The sequence below is a fragment of the Branchiostoma lanceolatum genome, chromosome 14 (genome assembly GCF_035083965.1).
Source record: "Branchiostoma lanceolatum isolate klBraLanc5 chromosome 14, klBraLanc5.hap2, whole genome shotgun sequence".
In the NCBI taxonomy this organism is placed as follows: Eukaryota; Metazoa; Chordata; class Leptocardii; order Amphioxiformes; family Branchiostomatidae; genus Branchiostoma; species Branchiostoma lanceolatum.
In genome coordinates, this window is record NC_089735.1 from 157216 (window position 1) to 177312 (window position 20097).

The 20097-nt window shown below is 48.1% G+C and overlaps 3 protein-coding genes across 6 annotated transcripts in view; 1 reads left to right on the forward strand and 2 right to left on the reverse strand.

The window, feature by feature from the left end:
- Positions 1-8383, reverse strand: part of LOC136449075 (general vesicular transport factor p115-like) — a 31667-nt gene extending 23284 nt beyond the window's left edge. For 2 of the 4 annotated variants that reach the window (XM_066448882.1, XM_066448880.1), the window contains exons 1-7: positions 8223-8383; positions 7203-7289; positions 6674-6738; positions 6221-6303; positions 5813-5928; positions 4388-4490; positions 3325-3380 (exon numbers count right to left, since the gene is read on the reverse strand). In XM_066448882.1, the coding sequence (XP_066304979.1) occupies positions 3325-3380; positions 4388-4490; positions 5813-5928; positions 6221-6303; positions 6674-6738; positions 7203-7289; positions 8223-8285 (573 nt within the window). In that variant the 5' untranslated portion in view covers positions 8286-8383. Of the gene's footprint in view, positions 1-3324; positions 3381-4387; positions 4491-5812; positions 5929-6220; positions 6304-6673; positions 6742-7202; positions 7290-8222 lie in introns of all 4 variants that reach the window. The other 2 variants (XM_066448881.1, XM_066448879.1) reach the window with 1 other exon arrangement.
- Positions 8384-8413: 30 nt separating this feature from the next.
- On the forward strand, positions 8414-12863 carry LOC136449076 (very long chain fatty acid elongase 5-like). Its single transcript, XM_066448883.1, has 5 exons — positions 8414-8550; positions 9636-9804; positions 10253-10432; positions 10736-10960; positions 11364-12863. Exons 2-5 carry the CDS (start codon positions 9655-9657, stop codon positions 11532-11534), a joined length of 726 nt encoding a protein of 241 aa, XP_066304980.1. The 5' UTR covers positions 8414-8550; positions 9636-9654; the 3' UTR covers positions 11535-12863.
- Positions 12864-13841: 978 nt separating this feature from the next.
- On the reverse strand, positions 13842-19572 carry LOC136448882 (deoxycytidine kinase-like). Its single transcript, XM_066448578.1, has 8 exons — positions 19441-19572; positions 18796-18911; positions 16728-16921; positions 16208-16352; positions 15912-15950; positions 15547-15623; positions 15005-15101; positions 13842-14661 (listed from the first exon to the last, which is right to left on the reverse strand). Exons 1-8 carry the CDS (start codon positions 19505-19507, stop codon positions 14635-14637), a joined length of 762 nt encoding a protein of 253 aa, XP_066304675.1. The 5' UTR covers positions 19508-19572; the 3' UTR covers positions 13842-14634.
- Positions 19573-20097: the final 525 nt, after the last annotated feature.

Genomic DNA, 20097 nt, shown 5'->3' on the forward strand with positions numbered 1-20097 from the left:
ATCATTCACCTCCATGTAAACAGGAAGCAGATCCTCGGGGGAGGGGGGGGACATTAAGCATTAGATCATTCACCTCCATGTAAACAGGAAGCAGATCCTCGGGGGAGGGGGGGGACATTAAGCATTAGATCATTCACCTCCATGTAAACAGGAAGCAGATCCTCGGGGGAGGGGGGGGACATTAAGCATTAGATCATTCACCTCCATGTAAACAGGAAGCAGATCCTCGGGGGAGGGGGGGGACATTAAGCATTAGATCATTCACCTCCATGTAAACAGGAAGCAGATCCTCGGGGGAGGGGGGCATTAAGCATTAGATCATTCACCTCCATGTAAACAGGAAGCAGATCCTGGGGGAGGGGGACATTAAGCATTAGATTATTCACCTCAATGTAAACAGGAAGCAGATCCTCGGGGGAGGGGGGCATTAAGCATTAGATCATTCACCTCCATGTAAACAGGAAGCAGATCCTGGGGGAGGGGGGCATTAAGCATTAGATTATTCACCTCCATGTAAACAGGAAGCAGATCCTGGGGGGAGGGGGGACATTAAGCATTAGATTATTCACCTCCATGTAAACAGGAAGCAGATCCTCGGGGGAGGGGGGCATTAAGCATTAGATCATTCACCTCCATGTAAACAGGAAGCAGATCCTGGGGGAGGGGGACATTAAGCATTAGATCATTCACCTCCATGTAAAAAGGAAGTAGATCCTCGGGGGAGGAGGACATTAAGCATTAGATTATTCACCTCCATGTAAACAGGAAGCAGATCCTGGGGGAGGGGGGCATTAAGCATTAGATTATTCACCTCCATGTAAACAGGAAGCAGATCCTCGGGGGAGGAGGACATTAAGCATTAGATCATTCACCTCCATGTAAACAGGAAGCAGATCCTCGGGGGAGGAGGACATTAAGCATTAGATCATTCACCTCCATGTAAACAGGAAGCAGATCCTCGGGGGAGGGGGGCATTAAGCATTAGATCATTCACCTCCATGTAAACAGGAAGCAGATCCTCGGGGGAGGGGGGCATTAAGCATTAGATCATTCACCTCCATGTAAACAGGAAGCAGATCCTCGGGGGAGGGGGGCATTAAGCATTAGATCATTCACCTCCATGTAAACAGGAAGCAGATCCTCGGGGGAGGGGGGGGACATTAAGCATTAGATTATTCACCTCCATGTAAACAGGAAGCAGATCCTCGGGGGAGGGGGGCATTAAGCATTAGATCATTCACCTCCATGTAAACAGGAGGCAGATCCTCGGGGGAGGGGGGCATTAAGCATTAGATTATTCACCTCCATGTAAACAGGAAGCAGATCCTCGGGGGAGGGGGGCATTAAGCATTAGATCATTCACCTCCATGTAAACAGGAGGCAGATCCTCGGGGGAGGGGGACATTAAGCATTAGATTATTCACCTCCATGTAAACAGGAAGCAGATCCTCGGGGGAGGGGGGCATTAAGCATTAGATCATTCACCTCCATGTAAACAGGAAGTAGATCCTCGGGGGAGGGGGGCATTAAGCATTAGATTATTCACCTCCATGTAAACAGGAAGCAGATCCTCGGGGGAGGGGGGGGACATTAAGCATTAGATCATTCACCTCCATGTAAACAGGAAGCAGATCCTCGGGGGAGGGGGGCATTAAGCATTAGATCATTCACCTCCATGTAAACAGGAAGCAGATCCTCGGGGGAGGGGGACATTAAGCATTAGATCATTCACCTCCATGTAAACAGGAAGCAGATCCTCGGGGGAGGGGGGCATTAAGCATTAGATCATTCACCTCCATGTAAACAGGAAGTAGATCCTCGGGGGAGGGGGGCATTAAGCATTAGATTATTCACCTCCATGTAAACAGGAAGCAGATCCTCGGGGGAGGGGGGGGGACATTAAGCATTAGATCATTCACCTCCATGTAAACAGGAAGCAGATCCTCGGGGGAGGGGGGCATTAAGCATTAGATCATTCACCTCCATGTAAACAGGAAGCAGATCCTCGGGGGAGGGGGACATTAAGCATTAGATTATTCACCTCCATGTAAACAGGAAGCAGATCCTCGGGGGAGGGGGGCATTAAGCATTAGATCATTCACCTCCATGTAAACAGGAAGCAGATCCTGGGGGGAGGGGGGCATTAAGCATTAGATCATTCACCTCCATGTAAACAGGAGGCAGATCCTCGGGGGAGGGGGACATTAAGCATTAGATCATTCACCTCCATGTAAACAGGAAGCAGATCCTCGGGGGAGGGGGGGGACATTAAGCATTAGATCATTCACCTCCATGTAAACAGGAAGCAGATCCTCGGGGGAGGGGGACATTAAGCATTAGATTATTCACCTCCATGTAAACAGGAAGCAGATCCTCGGGGGAGGGGGGCATTAAGCATTAGATCATTCACCTCCATGTAAACAGGAAGCAGATCCTGGGGGAGGGGGGCATTAAGCATTAGATCATTCACCTCCATGTAAACAGGAAGTAGATCCTGGGGGAGGGGGGCATTAAGCATTAGATCATTCACCTCCATGTAAACAGGAAGCAGATCCTCGGGGGAGGGGGACATTAAGCATTAGATTATTCACCTCCATGTAAACAGGAAGCTGATCCTCGGGGGAGGGGGGGGGACATTAAGCATTAGATCATTCACCTCCATGTAAACAGGAAGCAGATCCTCGGGGGAGGGGGGCATTAAGCATTAGATCATTCACCTCCATGTAAACAGGAAGCAGATCCTCGGGGGAGGGGGGCATTAAGCATGTAAACACTAAAACAGGAAGCAGATCCTCTGACAAGCATGAAATTTTCATTGACCAGGGATGCTGCTAGGTCACATGTGGCCACTCTTCAATTTTGAGTTGTCTGACAGTAATTTCCCCCCTCAGGAAGCCTTACAATGATCCATTTTAACCTAAAATTCTGTAAAACACGACACTACAACCCTCCTTCCACACCATCCCCAAGCTTGGTCCCTCCACTCCCTTCTGATTTTTTCATAGAAAATCCTGAGTCAATAACAAAGTTATTACACACACAGCCAACTGTGTACACCTAGCCGCAGGTTCCAGGGCCGTCTGTAACTTTCCTCAGGACAATGCTAACTGATTCTACTTCTCACTGTAGCTAGGCGTGGCTCTGTAGCTAGGCGTGGCTCTGTAGCTAGGTGTGGCTCTTCATAGTCATGCAGTGACACCTAGCTGTCAAGGGTTCTCTTATCTTGCTGCTATAAGAACCACAGTACCTACATCCTTGAGATCATGATTAGACTCTTGTTTAGCAATAAATGCATCAACGGAAAACTCCTCCGCGGTTACTCACATCGTTCCTGATGACCTCCCGAGCATCTGAGATCAGATCCATCAGTCTGGAGACACCTGAGGAGGGGAGAGGGAGAAACACCTGTCAGCAGGGGACAAACACCTGTCAGCAGGGGAGAAACACCTGTCAGCAGGGGAGAGGGGAAAGACACCTGTCAGTAGGGGAGAGGGAGAAACACCTGTCAGCAGGGGAGAGGGAGAAACACCTGTCAGCAGGGGAGAGGGAGAAACACCTGTCAGCAGGGGAGAGGGACAAACACCTGTCAGCAGGGGAGAGGGACAAACACCTGTCAGCAGGGGAGACGGACAAACACCTGTCAGCAGGGGAGAGGGAGAAACACCTGTCAGCAGGGGAGACGGACAAACACCTGTCAGCAGGGGAGAAACACCTGTCAGCAGGGGAGAGGGAGAAACACCTGTCAGCAGGGGAGAGGGAGAAACACCTGTCAGCAGGGGAGAGGGAGAAACACCTGTCAGCAGGGGAGGAACACCTGTCAGCAGGGGAGAGGGAGAAACATCTGTCAGCAGGGGAGAGGGAGAAACACCTGTCAGCAGGGGAGGAACACCTGTCAGCAGGGGAGAGGGACAAACACCTGTCAGCAGGGGAGAGGGAGAAACACCTGTCAGCAGGGGAGAGGGAGAAACATCTGTCAGCAGGGGAGAGGGACAAACACCTGTCAGCAGGGGAGGAACACCTGTCAGCAGGGGAGAGGGACAAACACCTGTCAGCAGGGGAGAGGGAGAAACACCTGTCAGCAGGGGAGAGGGAGAAACACCTGTCAGCAGGGGAGAGGGAGAAACACCTGTCAGCAGGTGAGGTGTGACGTGCACCTGCCACAGTATACATCAAGATGTTGGGCATGAGTTCAAAACAAGCTTCCAGTTGTACACAGTATCTGTTACAACTTTGTACAGCACCTGTTACAGCTATTTACAGCACATGTTATAGTAGTGAACAGCAGCTGTTATAGCTATGTACAACACCTATTGCAGCACATGTTACAGCCATGTACAGCACATGTTACAGCAGCTGTTACAGCTGAGTAAATCAGCTGTGTACCCACCGACAGGGCTGTTGAGGATAATCTGCTGCATCTGGCTGCACCTGTTGCACAGAAGGGTCGTCATCAGCTTCACCGTCGGCCAGCGAACACGGAAGTCGTACTCCTGCGGAAACACAGAACAGAGCGTCAGGTGGGAACACACCTGCATGAGCATACCTGGACGCCTCAGACACAACAGGTGCTATCAGAGCAGCACAGGTAGCAGAATACATGCACAGCCAACCTGCCCGGCCAACCTGCCCGGCCAACCTGCCCGGCCAACCTGCCCGGCCAACCTGGCCGGCCAACCTGCCCGGCCAACCTGCCCGGCCAACCTGCCCGGCCAACCTGCCCGGCCAACCTGCACAGCCAACCTGCCCGGCCAACCTGCCCGGCCAACCTGCCCGGCCAACCTGCACAGCCAACCTGCCCGGCCAACCTGCCCGGCCAACCTGCCCGGCCAACCTGCACAGCCAACCTGCCCGGCCAACCTGCCAGGCCAACCTGCCCGGCCAACCTGGCCGGCCAACCTGCCCGGCCAACCTGCCCGGCCAACCTGCCAGGCCAACCTGCCCGGCCAACCTGGCCGGCCAACCTGCCCGGCCAACCTGCACGGCCAACCTGCACGGCCAACCTGCACGGCCAACCTGCACGGCCAACCTGCACAGCCAACCTGCCCGGCCAACCTGCCCGGCCAACCTGCCCGGCCAACCTGCACAGCCAACCTGCCCGGCCAACCTGCCCGGCCAACCTGCCCGGCCAACCTGCACAGCCAACCTGCCCGGCCAACCTGCCCGGCCAACCTGCCCGGCCAACCTGCACAGCCAACCTGCCCGGCCAACCTGCCCGGCCAACCTGCCCGGCCAACCTGCACAGCCAACCTGCCCGGCCAACCTGCACAGCCAACCTGCCCGGCCAACAAGCTCCAGTCAACGACTGCTTTCACATTAGGAAAAATACTAAAACTAATGATTAAACCAACTCGATCATAACTGTTACGCTATATCAAAATGTGTGCTAGCCCTTATTGTATTGTATTAGAAATTAGGATGCTATATCAAAATGTATGCTAGCCCTTATTGTATTGTATTATTAATTAGGATGTTAAGTTTTAGTCTATACTTCTACTTTGTATTATGTTTACAAATTCTTGCCATACTTTGTACCATGTACAATATAGTCGTGCAATAAAGTTCTTCTTACAAAAGTGGCATCTAATTTTACACGGTTTTAAGACCCTCTTGCTGGAGCAGCCGCCTCCAGTCACCAACCAATTTCTTCAGTCACTTGAGTGGTTGTTGAGAGCAATTTTGACTCCCAAGAAATTACATCCTCCACAAAACTCCAATTTCAATCAATCCTTACCCATGGCTCTAATCAAATCCCAGTGAAATGCAGCCTATAAACAGTAAGTCTGGAAAACCCCGGCTACAACGCTAACAGTACCTCCAGGAAGTTGAGAAGAAGCTGCACATTCTCCAGTTTCTTGATGAAGATCTCGGTGAACTGTCCCCCCAGGTCCTCCGGCTCCTGGCGAACCTCCCCGTTCGTCTGGGGGCCGTCTGGAACAGGGGGGGTAGAACAGAGGGGGGGGGGGTGATACAGGGGGGTTAGAACTGGCTTATGTCATGTCAGGTCAAAAATCAGCGAAGAAAGTTTGAATAGGGACTTCAACCCTACTGTAATTTTGATTTGCCATCTAGACTTTTCTGCTGCTACAAATTTATAACTGGATGTATGTAAAAATGGGGGTATGTAAAAATGGGGGTATGTAAAACTGGGGGTATGTAAAAATGGGGGTATGTAAAAATGGGGGTATGTAAAAGGCTGTCATAGCAGCGACCTTGGACTGACCTTCCTCATCGTCGTCCTCGGGGTTGTTACACATGATGTTGTTCATCGTGTCCAGCGCGTAGTTCACGATCTCACCATCCGTTCTGAAAAACAACCAATCAGAAAGTCAGACTTACGTTATATATTTTCATCCAAATGCACACATACACTACATACACACACCATTTTCTAGAGGCATCTACTTTCTCCATTTGAAATACATATCTTTATTTCACACGAACATTGGCTAAAAGATCTGCATGTGTGAGCAACTGATAACACACACACACTCACACACACACACACACACACACACACACACACACACACACACAGACTTACGCACACACACACACACACACACAGACTTACGCACACACACACACACACACCAACACACAGACTTACACACACACACACACCAACACACACCAACACACACTCACTCACACACACACCAACACACACACTGACCTGTCTGTCTCCAGTACGTTGATGAGAATGTCCATCCCCTGGGTCCCCACCTCCAGACGGAACTTCTGCTGAATCATGGGGACAAACACGTCGAGGGTTACCAGGTCGTCAGCTAAAACTCCCCCCCTTCTACCCAGGTGTGAGATCCTTTTCTAAATCTCATAGATTGGTACTTGATGTACAGCTAGGTTTCACAGAAAACTTGCTCCCTTCTACCCAGGTGTGAGATCCTTTTCTAAATTGGTACTTAATGTACAGCTAGGTTTCACAGATCATAATGAGTCTGATACCATCATTTATTTTGTTGCAACACATGTAAACGTTCTACTATTAGAATGAAATAAGAACAACTGGATGGTGATGAAGTAAACTATTTATGTTGAAAGATATTTGTTAGCTTTAAAGGATGCCAAATCTCACTAGTCGCAGTTACTGAGTAAAACCCCTGAGTAAGACTTCCCACATGTGCTGCTTTATTTTCTATTCATCCCTCATTTCTATATCAATGTCTAAGACACTGCAGACGCACCTTGGACAGCGCCTTGAGGGCTCGGACCGCATCTCTTCTGTCGTCCAGGAGTGTGGAGGACTGGACTCGGTCACACAGACGCTCGATCTGGGGGGGGGAGGGGGACAGACAGGGGTCAGATAAAACATGTAGAAGGACATATAACTTAATAAGCCTGGATAATAAAGTTATAATATTACTCAACAAAGTGTTTATACAGAGCCGACGTTTCAGCGATTGTCTGTCACCTTCCTTTCACTTACTTTCACACGGAGGATGGCACCCAGGTTAGCTAGGTGTCACTGCTGCAGTGTGAAGAATGCAGTCCTAAAACTTTGCCATCCTCCGTGGTAACCACGGCTCAATCTTTTTGCTTGCTAACCACGGAAAAGCTTGAGCCAGCGGTTACTCCGGATGATGGCACCCAGCCTGACACCAAGCTGCAGTGTGAAGTAGAATCGGTAAAGTATTGCCCTGAGGAGGGGGACAGACGGTCAAAGAAACGTGGGCTAGGTATCAGGACTTAGTTGTGTACAAGGAACAACCTGATGAAACTATTGACCGGCACAAAATACTAAAGCCTGTAGAGATCTCAACCAGGAAGTACCTTCATCTCCAGTCAAAATGGCCTCCAGAAAATGTGGGGAATTCTGTAAGTGCCGGAAGATGGTTCATAATCACAACGGTCCTGATGAGGCAGACGCCACAGGTGAGGCTGTTGTTTACTTGTGTGGCGTCTGCACCGTTACACACCTGTTATTATAACACACCTGTCCATGTGGCACCTGAGTCTGAAACCACCTGCCACACGGACTGCGCCGCCACCTGTCCCAGCTGTTCTCCACTGTGCCAGACCAGGCCAGTCCCTCCGAAGTCCCACCGGAATATTTCATCACATGAAACATCAGACTTCCCAGCTGGCATGTTTTGCCACACGTCCATATTCTGCCCCCCTCCCCCCTAATCAGTAATTATCCGAGTCCGAAACGTCGAAACCGGACCAGACTCTAATTCTACAGAATCCTATAAACTCCTCCCTACCGTTTCGGCGCCCGTCGGCTGCGTCCCTGGCTGAGTCGCCAGGAAGTTCTTCAGATAATTCATGTTTTCCGCCGGATTTTTTTAATTTTTGCCACAAAACTGCTTTCTGGAAAGCCGGACCGCCTTCCTGGCGCATGCGCGACTGACGTGGCCATCCGGCTCCCGGCATGCCCCGCGGTCCGACCTTTGACCTGCTGAGTTTTACTTCCGGGTGTGACGTCACGGATGGGCGTGTCCCGGACAGGTGGAGTTAGCGGAGTAAGACAGACAGGTGAGATCTGAAGGGCTTCCCTCACCTGCTGACAAAAACAACAGGAGAAACCCGCAGGTGTGTTTGTGTGGGTCTGGGATCGGGAAAGCGATGGGTTAGCGGGTTTAGCTAAGATGAATTATATAAAATAATATTAGATATATAAGTTACGTGTGTGTGTGTGGTGTGTGTGTTAGGTCCTTTGTAATAACTTAATCGACCCGAGTGAAAGGGCACGGACCATACGGCAACTTCTGCTTTCGTCTTGTGTTTTTTTGAGGATGTGTGAGGATATAACGTTATATGTTTATTTATGACTTCAATGATGTAATATCTGTAACATCATCTTAGTTATATTTTGCCTGACCCTCACGTCCCTCATTGCGGGAATGGATGACACCGTGAGGGATGGAATATTTTCTGGAGCCCTTCAGTGTGCTGGGACTGTACATGTAATATTGATTTTTCATCAGTCCGAGCTGCAGACACAACAACTGCTGTCTGCCTGCCGGGGTCCACCGGCTCTTCAGCTACCCCGGCTTACTGCAGTTCTAAACTGGGCAAGAATTCTGGGCACTTTTTCTTACAAGCTTGTTAGAATGTTACCATTAGTGAATACATGAAAAGGCCAGTGTGTGATAGCCTGGAAGCCAGGCTGATTCCTGAGGGCTGCGTAAACTGATGAGGAGTTAATTACTGTGTAGGCCCTGGAAACAGTCTTGTATCCAGTCTAGTATCCGGGCTTAGTGCGTTTTAATTTTGCGGTAGGGAGACAATGAAATGTCCGGCGTTGGTTAAGACTCCGCTTTGGAGACAATAGTAGACAAGGGGGTAGAAGGTTTTAAGTTCACGGCAAAGAGCTTTAATACCACAAAAACTGTGAACATAAAACCACTGCAAACATTTCTACATTTACTGAGTAACACCAAGGACCTTGGTAACACACAGTGGAATTCCAGTGTTTCCTGCAGCATGCGGGACACCTGCCTCTTCAGTAACCGGCAGGTCTTTCATGTCGTGTGGAGAGGGTACTCTACAGGGGCTGGGTCTGGTCAGCAGGGCTGGAGTAGCTGCCAGGAGTTTGCTTTGCACAGAGCAGTCTAATCCCTTTCTCTCTATCATCATCATCAACAACACCTCAGGTCCATTTTTCTCACCTTCAGCAGGAGTCACGAGTCTAAGATGGCGTCCGTGCTGCTGACCCCGGGGGTCGTGAGGTTCGCGGAGACGCTGCGGAGCCTGAAGTCGACGCCGGTCGCCGTGGCGTACCTCTGCCTCGTGCCGCTGTCCATCGGCTGGCAGAAAAGCACCAAGCCAAGGTCGCTCCGCAAGGTGGGTACCCAAGGTCACTCCGCGAGGTGGGTAGCCATGGTTGCTCTGCAGGGTGGGTAGCCAAGGTCGCTCGGCAAGTTGGGTAGCCAAGGTCATTCCGCAAGGTAGGTAGCCAAGGTCATTCCGCAAGGTGGTTAGCCAAGGTCGCTCCGCAAGGTGGTTTAATATGGGGAAATCCTGTCTGGAATTTTATATGTATTTATGATTGTTGGTTCCTGGTTTCCTGGTTATTGATGATTGGTTATTGATTATTGATTACCATAGACCCTGGTGGTGTATAACCTGGTGTGCAGCGTGCTCAGCCTGTACAGTTTCCTGGTTATTGATTATTGGTTATTGATTATTGATTACCACAGACCCTGGTGGTGTATAACCTGGTGTGCAGCGTGCTCAGCCTGTACAGTTTCCTGGTTATTGGTTATTGGTTATTGATTATTGATTACCACAGACCCTGGTGGTGTATAACCTGGTGTGCAGCGCGCTCAGTCTGTACAGTTTCGGGGCGTTTGCGTACGGCGTGTTCGTCAGCCCCTCCTGGTTCCACAAGGGGGAGGTCAACGCCCTGAAGCACGTCTTCCTGCTCTACTGGGTCACCAAGAACCTGGAACTCTGGGATACCATCTTCATGGTGAGCAGCCATCTACTGATCACTTCAAGTAGAAATTGTCATTTCCTTTTGCACAAATGACAGTGATGAAAGAATAACATGTAAAATACAGAATTGTTTGATAATGACTGCGTACAATTACTTCATAATACAATAGCTCATTTTAGATGAAAGAAGTTTTTACAAATGACTGAATGTTTCTTTCTGTGTGTAACTAGCATAACTGGTGCTCTTGTCTGACACTGCCCACCACTACTACCCCGCCATGGCCCTACTGTAACAGTGCTGACAGAGTTTGTTTGTTTGTTTGTTGTGTGTCTGCAGGTGTTGCGGCACCGTCGGCGGCAGATGTCGTTTCTGCACGTGTACCACCACACCTCCATCCTGCTGCTGTCGGACTTCTGCTACCACCACTACCCCTGGGCCGCCATGGCCGTCCCGCTCGGGCTCAACTCCCTCGTCCACGTCTTCCTCTACCTCTACTACGGGCTGTCCGCAGCCTTCCCCGACAAGCCGCTAACGTGGAAACGCAGGGTGACAGAGCTACAGGTAGGTTACCATGGAAACAGCTATAGGTAGGTTACCATGGAAACAGATCTACAGGTAGGTTACCATGGAAACAGAGCTACAGTTAGGTTACCATGGAAACAGAGCTACTACCAGTTTACCATGGGATCAGAACTACGGTTAGGTTACCATGGAAACAGCTAGTTAGGTTACCTGGAAAACCGAGCTACAGGTAGGTTACCATGGAAACAAATCTACAGGTAGGTTACCATAGAAACAGAGCTACAGGTAGGTTACCATAGAAACAGAGCTACAGGTACAGCTCATGTTTTAGCCAAGCACACTGGGTCAGCCTTACTCTTCTTGATGATTATAGTGTGTTGGGTTCTTTTACGTGTCAGCGGAACTGGATCCCTGCTGAATATCTCTTCCCGCCTCTCTCCAGATCGTGCAGTTTTTCATCGGGCTGGTGCACAGCAGTCTGGGATACCTGTACCACGGGTTCTGTGTGTACGGCATCGCGTACGGGCTTAGCATGGTCGCACTCTTCAGCAACTTCTACTACAGGGCCTACCTGCAGAAACGGCCTGTCAATCACAGCAAGAAGACAAGCTGATTGGTCAGGGCCATGGCTGGAATGAACCACTGATGTGCTGGAGGGGGGTGTACAGGCATGTGTGTACCTCTGTGTTACAGAAAGCAAAACTCAGAACACTCAACGTATCGTTTCAATCAGTCTTTGGCAATCACAATATGATTGAGGATTTACTTCAAAGTTCATCTGTGCTGGTAGAAGTCATTCTGAATCAAAGTTGAACTAAATTTCCTTGGCAAAGACTGGATTTAATTGTGAATTGTGTGAGTCCATTTTTGTGTTGCCAATAACAGTTTAACTTTGATCCAGAATGATTGGAGGCTTTTCTTTAGGGGCAACAGAAAGGGGAGCAAGATGAACAGTAAGTGTGAGAAAAACCCACCATTCTATAATTAATTCTCATGCATATAAACCACCTGCTGAAACAGTCAGAGACCCAACTCACCTTCACTGCTGTCTTGTCCCCTATATTATAGTTCTGAAACAGCCAGGACGTCTTACAAGTGAGTTTGAGTCAAATTCGTCTTCTGTCTTCCAGTAAGTTAAGACACAGTCAGTGTTACATGAAAGCTTTCAGCAGGGGTTGCAGAAAACCTTCTCGTCATTCCAATAAGATATTGAGTAACATTCCGCTCTTGCCAGTTCAGATGTGACACCCAACAGTACAGTCGTTAATGTTTGAAATTGTTAAGAAAACAACATTTTTATGGTACTCATTAATATTTGGAAACAATTTTCCTTCACAGAACAGCAATGTTAGATCAAGATAGGATGGCAAAGTAACAATAATACAGTATATAAGTATTAAGATAATTAACATGTTATATGAATGTTTGAAAGATTTTGATAACTTTTTACTATGATTGTTTGTGTGTGTATTGATGCACAAATCTGTATAATTGTTGCTGGCAGGATTAGATTTTACAAGTTCATGTCTGCAATATTCACAGTAACAAGTAAAATCACATCATGTTGCTATTGAAGTTATCCCATAAATAAGCGATGAGCAAAACTGGAGATTGCAATATCCTAACACTAGTAACAGTAACATGTAGATATTGGTGCAATATCCTAACATTTACATGTAGATATTGGCTGTGGACAGATGTACAATATTGATGATGAACTGTCCTGGTGATTAGTATAGCAAGCAGGGACACTTTTGTGAAACACAGTCAACATTAGACAACTTGGTGCCTATATTGTTATGCTACAGTATTGTTAAACATTTGATTCCTGTTTGTTGCAGTTCTGAATATATTAGAGCAACAGTCATGTTGCTGTGCCATCAGCTATTTGGTTAAATGTATGTAATGTGTACATTTTATACAAGAACATGAAAACAAAATCCATGTAACAATGTTGATCATTTCTGCATCATGTAACCCAGTCACAGTAGGAGTCCAGTGTGTTCTGCTGCTGGACACTCGACAGCTGCCGTCAGTGTCTGAAAGCACATCAGTGTCTGAAAGATCTATATCTACATCTATGGAAGTGACAGGCACGTTTACAAATGTATGTTGATCCACTATTTGCCTAGAGTTTTGCTCTACCTTCGGAGCCTGGAACTGAAACAGGATGACACTCAGGCTTAACTATTTGCCCAGAAAGCCTCACAATTTACAATGTAACGTTACATCTGTTTATATTGTTCAACATGCTGCTCACAGTAAGGACTATCTACCTAGAGGTGGTTCAGATTATACATTTACTTACTCTACTTTGCCTGGAAGTTATCTGTGTTGGTAGAAGTCATTCTGAATCAAAGTTGCAATGGCCAACACAAAAATTGGACTTACCAAAGTTTTCGACTGATTAGCTCCTGCCTTTGTGAAGGAATTACATGTACTTTACTTTGGTCCAGCTCCAGCTATGCAATCATGTGGCGTTATACAATAGTAACCAATGTAAGGGCTTGGTGAAACTCCTGGGTTGTGGTTCAATGGTGGAGGGTGTGTGAAATCTACAGGAATAAAGATGTGATGATATTGCTGACTTTGGTGAGTTTTGCTTTAAGCCATTTCTGCAGTACCATTACCCATGACAAGGGGGAGCTCCTGACTTTGGTGAGTTTGATTTCAAGACTCCTGTTGAGCTTGATGACTCCAATGAAAAGCGGCCTGCAGGCTGATTTGAGCTTGTGATGAATAAAGAGAAAAAAAACAACTTTGGGCCCTTTCGGCAGTACCATTACCCATCACAAGGGGGAGCTGCAGTGTAATGTGTCCCCTAGGGTATCTTCTCATTTTCTTCAATAAAGCCACATTTCTATTCAGAAACTCATGATATATTGGGACACAACCAAAGCAACTAACTTTCAAGTAAACATTTCCACAAAAGTCGAACTGGGACTTTATTTAAAACCAGACAAGGGAGTTATACAGCAGATAAAAGGTTAGACATTATAAAAACAATTCATTAATAATTCTAACATATTTCATTAATAATTCCAGCCAATTTCATCAATAATTCCAACATATACAGACCATTTACAAGTGAATTCAAATAACCTAATTTTCTCATTACAAAAAGGTTCAGTCATGGTAAAAGTTGAAATTTTTCTTGTCAAAATGACTGATTTAGAAAGAGCAACATTAATTGACTTGTCCAAACATCAAGTTTATCACTTTCGGTAATTCATATCTATTTACAAAAATCATATTCTACATGTAGGTCTTAAGATAATTCAATTCACTTTAAATTTTCAAGAGAGGTTTGTCAAAATCATAAATCATAAAACCTTCCCCAGGAGACATACTGTACAACCATGTGTGAAGTACGTATGTAGGAAACAGGCAGACCAATTCAGGTATTTTGTTCTCAGACAATTCAAAGAAAAATCAAGCGAGATGAAAACAGAGGACAGGAGGAAAACTTGAACCTGACTTAGTCACTCCCTGCTACTGTTGGTACCGAGGTACAGACTTCCCCCTCAGACTCTGTTTGAATTTTCCAGTTCAACAGTTCTATCTTTAAACCCGAGAACCAACAAATCAACTTGGTGTGGCCCACATAGCAGGCAGTTGCGTCTGACAGGGACTATCTCTGCACCTGACCTGACAAGTCCAAGGTGCACCTGACAAGTTCAAGTCCAAGTTGCACCATGTTGTCCAGTTCCTGCCTACAGCCCAGCAACAAAGGTCTTGACCTGGAGGGAGGGACAGATATGGAGGGTCACACCAAGAGTTGAAACAAGTCATGATTAAACACTTTGTTTGTATGGACAAGTTTTTATGTCTTTCTTCCCACTGGTTAGGAGTGGCCAAGAGATATACAAATGTCAACACAAGTGGGACTGTAGAGAAGTCTTCCCCACAGTGTTGCTTCCATCTCAGGGTCCAGCCAAAAGATGCGCATAGGTTTATCACTACAGACTCTCTCTAGTACGGTTTAAAATCAGGTCCAGACAGAACTGCAGAGTTTACACCTGCTTGTGTTGTTGTCCTACCTGTGATGTCATGTCCTTTTGTTTGTTTGTTTGTTTGTCCTACCTGAAACATCATCTCCTTTTGTTTGTCCGTATCGTCCTGGAAACTCAGGTTACAGTCCATGGTGAGGATCGGCGCCCCCTTCAGGCTGTCGGAAACACTGCAGCAGACAAAAAATTATTCCCCTTAGACAGAAGAAAATTGATTGTGTAGGAGACCTTCCCTAACCGTCAGCCTGCTAAGGTAGTTTGGTACCAAAGTATAATATTGGTTACCAGGTAAGGCACCAGGGGTCGGGAGAGGGTTTGGTCTGTGGAAAATGCACTAGCATGAATAAATGTAAAACTTGTATTGGCTATTTAGATCCTGACAAAACTTGTACTGGTAACCACTCCAGGTTAAGCAGCAGGGAGAAGGTTAAATCTAAAGCAATATCTTGTATGAATATCACTCACTCACTCACTCACTCACTCACTCACTCACTCACTCACTCACTCACTCACTATCCAGTTTAACGTCTTCTGTTGGATGAATCTATGAATATATATGAATTTATATGTATAGATGAATACACAATAGAGAATTGTGGTAGGAGATTTTCCAACCTGAGCTCCTTGTGGACCAGCCAGGACTCGTGCCGGGTGTGGATCTGATCCAGGTAGTCCAGGGAGACAGGACGCTCCTGCGACAGGGAAGAGAGTAGGAACAGTACGGTAACAGTACAGAGACACAAACAACACAGACACACGACACTACTACAGCAGGGAATAGAACAGTAACAGTATGGGAACAGTACAGTGACACTAGATGCTCCTGAAGCAGGAAATAGGACATTTTGTTTTTATTGACTCATATTTTGGTTGACGTGGTTATCAAAGGTTGAATAGACACAAATACATGAGCTACCATTGCTATCATTATGTAAGAAATACTAAAGAATGGAACAGAAGGCAGGCAGGTGGACTCTCACCTCAGGCCGGCCGCGCAGCTTAAGTCTCTCCAGACACACCTGCAGGGAACAACAGGGAGCTAAGTCAACAGGGTCTTCTTCTTGAACTTGAAGTTTTACACCTCACCTCAAGTGTTTTCTATTCCCTCCCTCCCTCTCTCTATTATCTACTACCTTTTACTCTCCTTGTCTGCTTCCAAGAAGGAAATGTTCCTGTCACACTCACAGTAGATGTTTAACTCCTCCACGTTGACTCCTCATCCATACACTCTGACCCCTCACCTATAACCCCTGACCTCCAACCCCTGCCCCCTCACCTCTGGCTCGGCCTTGAGGTAGATGATCCCGTCCAGTTTGAGTTCACCCATGGCAGCCAGCATGGTGGAGTGCCAGTCACAGTAGATGTTCCACTCCGTCTCGTTAAACGTGCCCAGAGAAAAACAGTTGGCAGCGAAACAGTACCTGCAAATGTGCCGTTAATATGTTATCATGCAACATGCTAAGGGCAAATTCAAAAATAGACAGAATCAACTTGGTCCAAAGTGCACAGGATTCAAATATCAGAAATCAGAAAACATACGGAAACTTACTGTAACTTCATTTCATCACTGCATTTAAGTTTGCAGGGATTCAGTTTAGAGTAGGGAGAAAATGTAGCGTTCATGATGGTTCTAAGATTGATGGTTCTAAGATTGCGGTTATAACAAAGGAGGGCAGGCAAACATGAACTTTTTAACCTTCTCCCTGCTGCCTAACCCCTTAACCAATAGAGAATTTGTTCTAAAGAGCTACCTTAGCAGGCTGAATGTTAAGAAATCAGCTTGAACCGGTCCTGACCTGTCACTGTAGACGGACCGCTCGTAGAAGACGACAGGGTTGGCGGCAGTTTCGAGGTGGCCCGGCGGAGGCTTGCGCTGGTGCCTCATGCGGCTCAGACACACGTAGGACTGGAACGTGAAGGCCCAGCGGCGCGGGTCGGAGTAGAACATGTCCAGCAGGTTCCCTCCATGTTTCTGGGACAAGGTCATCTCCTGTAGAGGTCAGGTTAGTTAGTTAGTTAGTTAGTGAGGCCCAGCGGCAAGGGTCGGAGTAGAACATGTCCAGCAGGTTCCCTCCATGTTTCTGGGACAAGGTCATCTCCTGTAGAGGACAGGTTAGTTAGTTAGTTAGTGAGGCCCAGCGACACGGGTCGGAGTAGAACATGTCCAGCAGGTTCCCTCCATGTTTCTGGGACAAGGTCATCTCCTGTAGAGGACAGGTTAGTTAGTTAGTTAGTGAGGTTTAGCGGCGAGGGTCGGAGTAGAACATGTCCAGCAGGTTCCCTCCATGTTTCTGGGACAAGGTCATCTCCTGTAGAGGACAGGTTAGTTAGTTAGTTAGTTAGTGATGTTTAGCGGCGAGGGTCGGAGTAGAACATGTCCAGCAGGTTCCCTCCATGTTTCTGGGACAAGGTCATCTCCTGTAGAAAAATCAATACAATCAATACTTATCGATTAGCATAAGGGAAGGTCCCAGTAAGAGTGGATCAAAACCATCTCCTATCAAACCCACAGCTTCTACTTTCTGTCTGCTGAACTGGGGTGATGGTACAAACTTCGTCCTTCAGACACCGCACGTTCTGCCAGCGGGATTGGAACCCCCGACCCTGTAACTCTGACACTGCACGTTCAACCAGCGGGATTGGAACCCCCGACCCTGTAACTCTGACACTGCACGTTCTGCCAGCGGGATTGGAACCCCGACCCTGTAACTCGGACACTGCACGTTCTGCCAGCGGGATTGGAACCCCGACCCTGTAACTCTGACACTGCATGTTCTGCCAGCGGGATTGGAACCCCGACCCTGTAACTCTGACACTGCACGTTCTGCCGGCGGGATTGGAACCCCGACCCTGTAACTCGGACACTGCACGTTCTGCCAGCGGGATTGGAACCCCGACCCTGTAACTCTGACACTGCATGTTCTGCCAGCGGGATTGGAACCCCGACCCTGTAACTCTGACACTGCACGTTCAACCAGCGGGATTGGAACCCCGACCCTGTAACTCTGACACTGCACGTTCTGCCAGCGGGATTGGAACCCCCGACCCTGTAACTCTGACACTGCACGTTCTGCCAGCAGGATTGGAACCCCCGACCCTGTAACTCTGACACTGCACGCTCTGCCAGCGGGATTGGAACCCCCGACCCTGTAACTCTGACACTGCATGTTCTGCCAGCGGGATTGGAACCCCGACCCTGTAACTCTGACACTGCACGTTCTGCCAGCGGGATTGGAACCCCGACCCTGTAACTCTGACACTGCACGTTCTGCCGGCGGGATTGGAACCCCGACCCTGTAACTCGGACACTGCACGTTCTGCCAGCGGGATTGGAACCCCGACCCTGTAACTCTGACACTGCATGTTCTGCCAGCGGGATTGGAACCCCCGACCCTGTAACTCTGACACTGCATGTTCTGCCAGCGGGATTGGAACCCCCGACCCTGTAACTCTGACACTGCACGTTCAACCAGCGGGATTGGAACCCCGACCCTGTAACTCTGACACTGCACGTTCTGCCAGCGGGATTGGAACCCCCGACCCTGTAACTCTGACACTGCACGTTCTGCCAGCAGGATTGGAACCCCCGACCCTGTAACTCTGACACTGCACGCTCTGCCAGCGGGATTGGAACCCCGACCCTGTAACTCTGACACTGCACGTTCTGCCAGCGGGATTGGAACCCCGACCCTATAACTCTGACACTGCACGTTCTGCCAGCGGGATTGGAACCCCCGACCCTGTAACTCTGACACTGCATGTTCTGCCAGCGGGATTGGAACCCCCGACCCTGTAACTCACCTCGTCCTTCTCGCTCTGACACTGCACGCTCTGCCAGCGGGATTGGAACCCCCTGTAACTCACCTCGTCCTTCTCACTCTGACACTGCACGTTCTGCCAGCGCGACAGTGGCTCGCCGACGATCGCCCAATCAGGACTCTCCTCCTCCAGCAGGGAGATGAACGTCGACTTCCCCACCGCTGGGGAACGACGGGAGAAAATCATTTCAACATCAGCACACTGACTTGTAAACAGGTCTCATTCCTGCCACTACAAAGCAATGTCCAGACGGGTTTGGTTACGTCTCAGCGCCTTTACTTTTGAGTGTGTGAATGGGATTATAGGGTATGGTTATATCCCTGTCCTTGGTGTCACAAATCTTCCGGCTTTCAAGTTTGAAAAGTGGGAGGGGGGCACCCTGCAATGCTGTTTGCTTCGCATATTAAAAATAAAATTAAAAAAACATGCCATGGACGTTGATTGAGTGGTTGATATTCTAAAGAGTATGATAAACATGGTGCCAGCTGTAGGGCATCTAGTCGCTGTAGAACAGAGAGCCTAAAATTCATCGACTGCGGAAGTAAACAAAGCAAATAGCGCGAAATAAAAGACGGCTGACCGAAACTCAGGGTTTATGACAAGTTTAAGGCCTCGGCATCAGTTTTAACTACACAGCAAAGTACTGAATACAGTTGCACGTCAGACAGAGGAGAAAGCGTCGTTCTGTACCGATATTTCCCTCCACTGCGACCCGTTTCACTCGGCTCACCCGCGGCTTCTTCGCTTCCGTCGCCATTTTTACAAGAGGTTTGTTTCCCGCGCAATTACCCTGGACCGCGATGGGCACACTCGGGACAAACAAACAAACAGGAAAATCTATTAAAACGTTTAACACGGGATTAGATTATAGAAATCAGCTACACAGTAGCCATAAGTGTATATAGCAAACTTGAGAATGAAGACATTCCTGCAAAAATCCAGTTTTGTTGATAAATTCTGAGCGGTTTCGGGACATGCCGGAACAGGGTAAAGCCAGAAGTCCGACTGCGGCTGCGCGAATCTGCCGGGAAAAATAAATCAGAAAGTTGGCGGTAAAAATTACACAGAGAGGTTCGAGTGTTTGTTTTGTAGCTGTTTTTCCCTTTTCAGCACCGCATGTTCATCGAGGTCAGCAGAGTCACCTGTACGTCTGTAGAGAAGGAAAGTTGGACACTTCGGTGACGATCGTCGGACGATTTTAGGACATACAGCAAGCTTTGTCAGTTTGTGGGAGGGGGGCGTTGTACTTTTGTAGAGATGATTTTTGACAGTAAAATCCTGATGCAAAAAAACATCTTTCCCTTCTGCAGTGTCCTGTCGGAATGATAACATGTACGGTACTTCAAA

What these genes read in the sequence shown, in the direction of transcription:
- LOC136449076 (XM_066448883.1), top strand. Translation starts at nt 9,655, where the DNA reads ATGGCGTCCGTGCTGCTGACCCCGGGGGTCGTGAGGTTCGCGGAGACG. An exon ending in AGCCAAGGTCGCTCCGCAAG is followed by an intron (nt 9,805 to 10,252) that starts GTGGGTACCCAA and finishes TGATTACCACAG; the next exon opens with ACCCTGGTGGTGTATAACCT. An exon ending in GCAGGGTGACAGAGCTACAG is followed by an intron (nt 10,961 to 11,363) that starts GTAGGTTACCAT and finishes GCCTCTCTCCAG; the next exon opens with ATCGTGCAGTTTTTCATCGG.
- LOC136448882 (XM_066448578.1), bottom strand. Translation starts at nt 19,507, where the DNA reads ATGGCGACGGAAGCGAAGAAGCCGCGGGTGAGCCGAGTGAAACGGGTC. An exon ending in AGCTGCGCGGCCGGCCTGAG is followed by an intron (nt 15,624 to 15,911) that starts GTGAGAGTCCAC and finishes TCCCTGTCGCAG; the next exon opens with GAGCGTCCTGTCTCCCTGGA. An exon ending in CTGGTCCACAAGGAGCTCAG is followed by an intron (nt 15,102 to 15,546) that starts GTTGGAAAATCT and finishes TGTCTGCTGCAG; the next exon opens with TGTTTCCGACAGCCTGAAGG.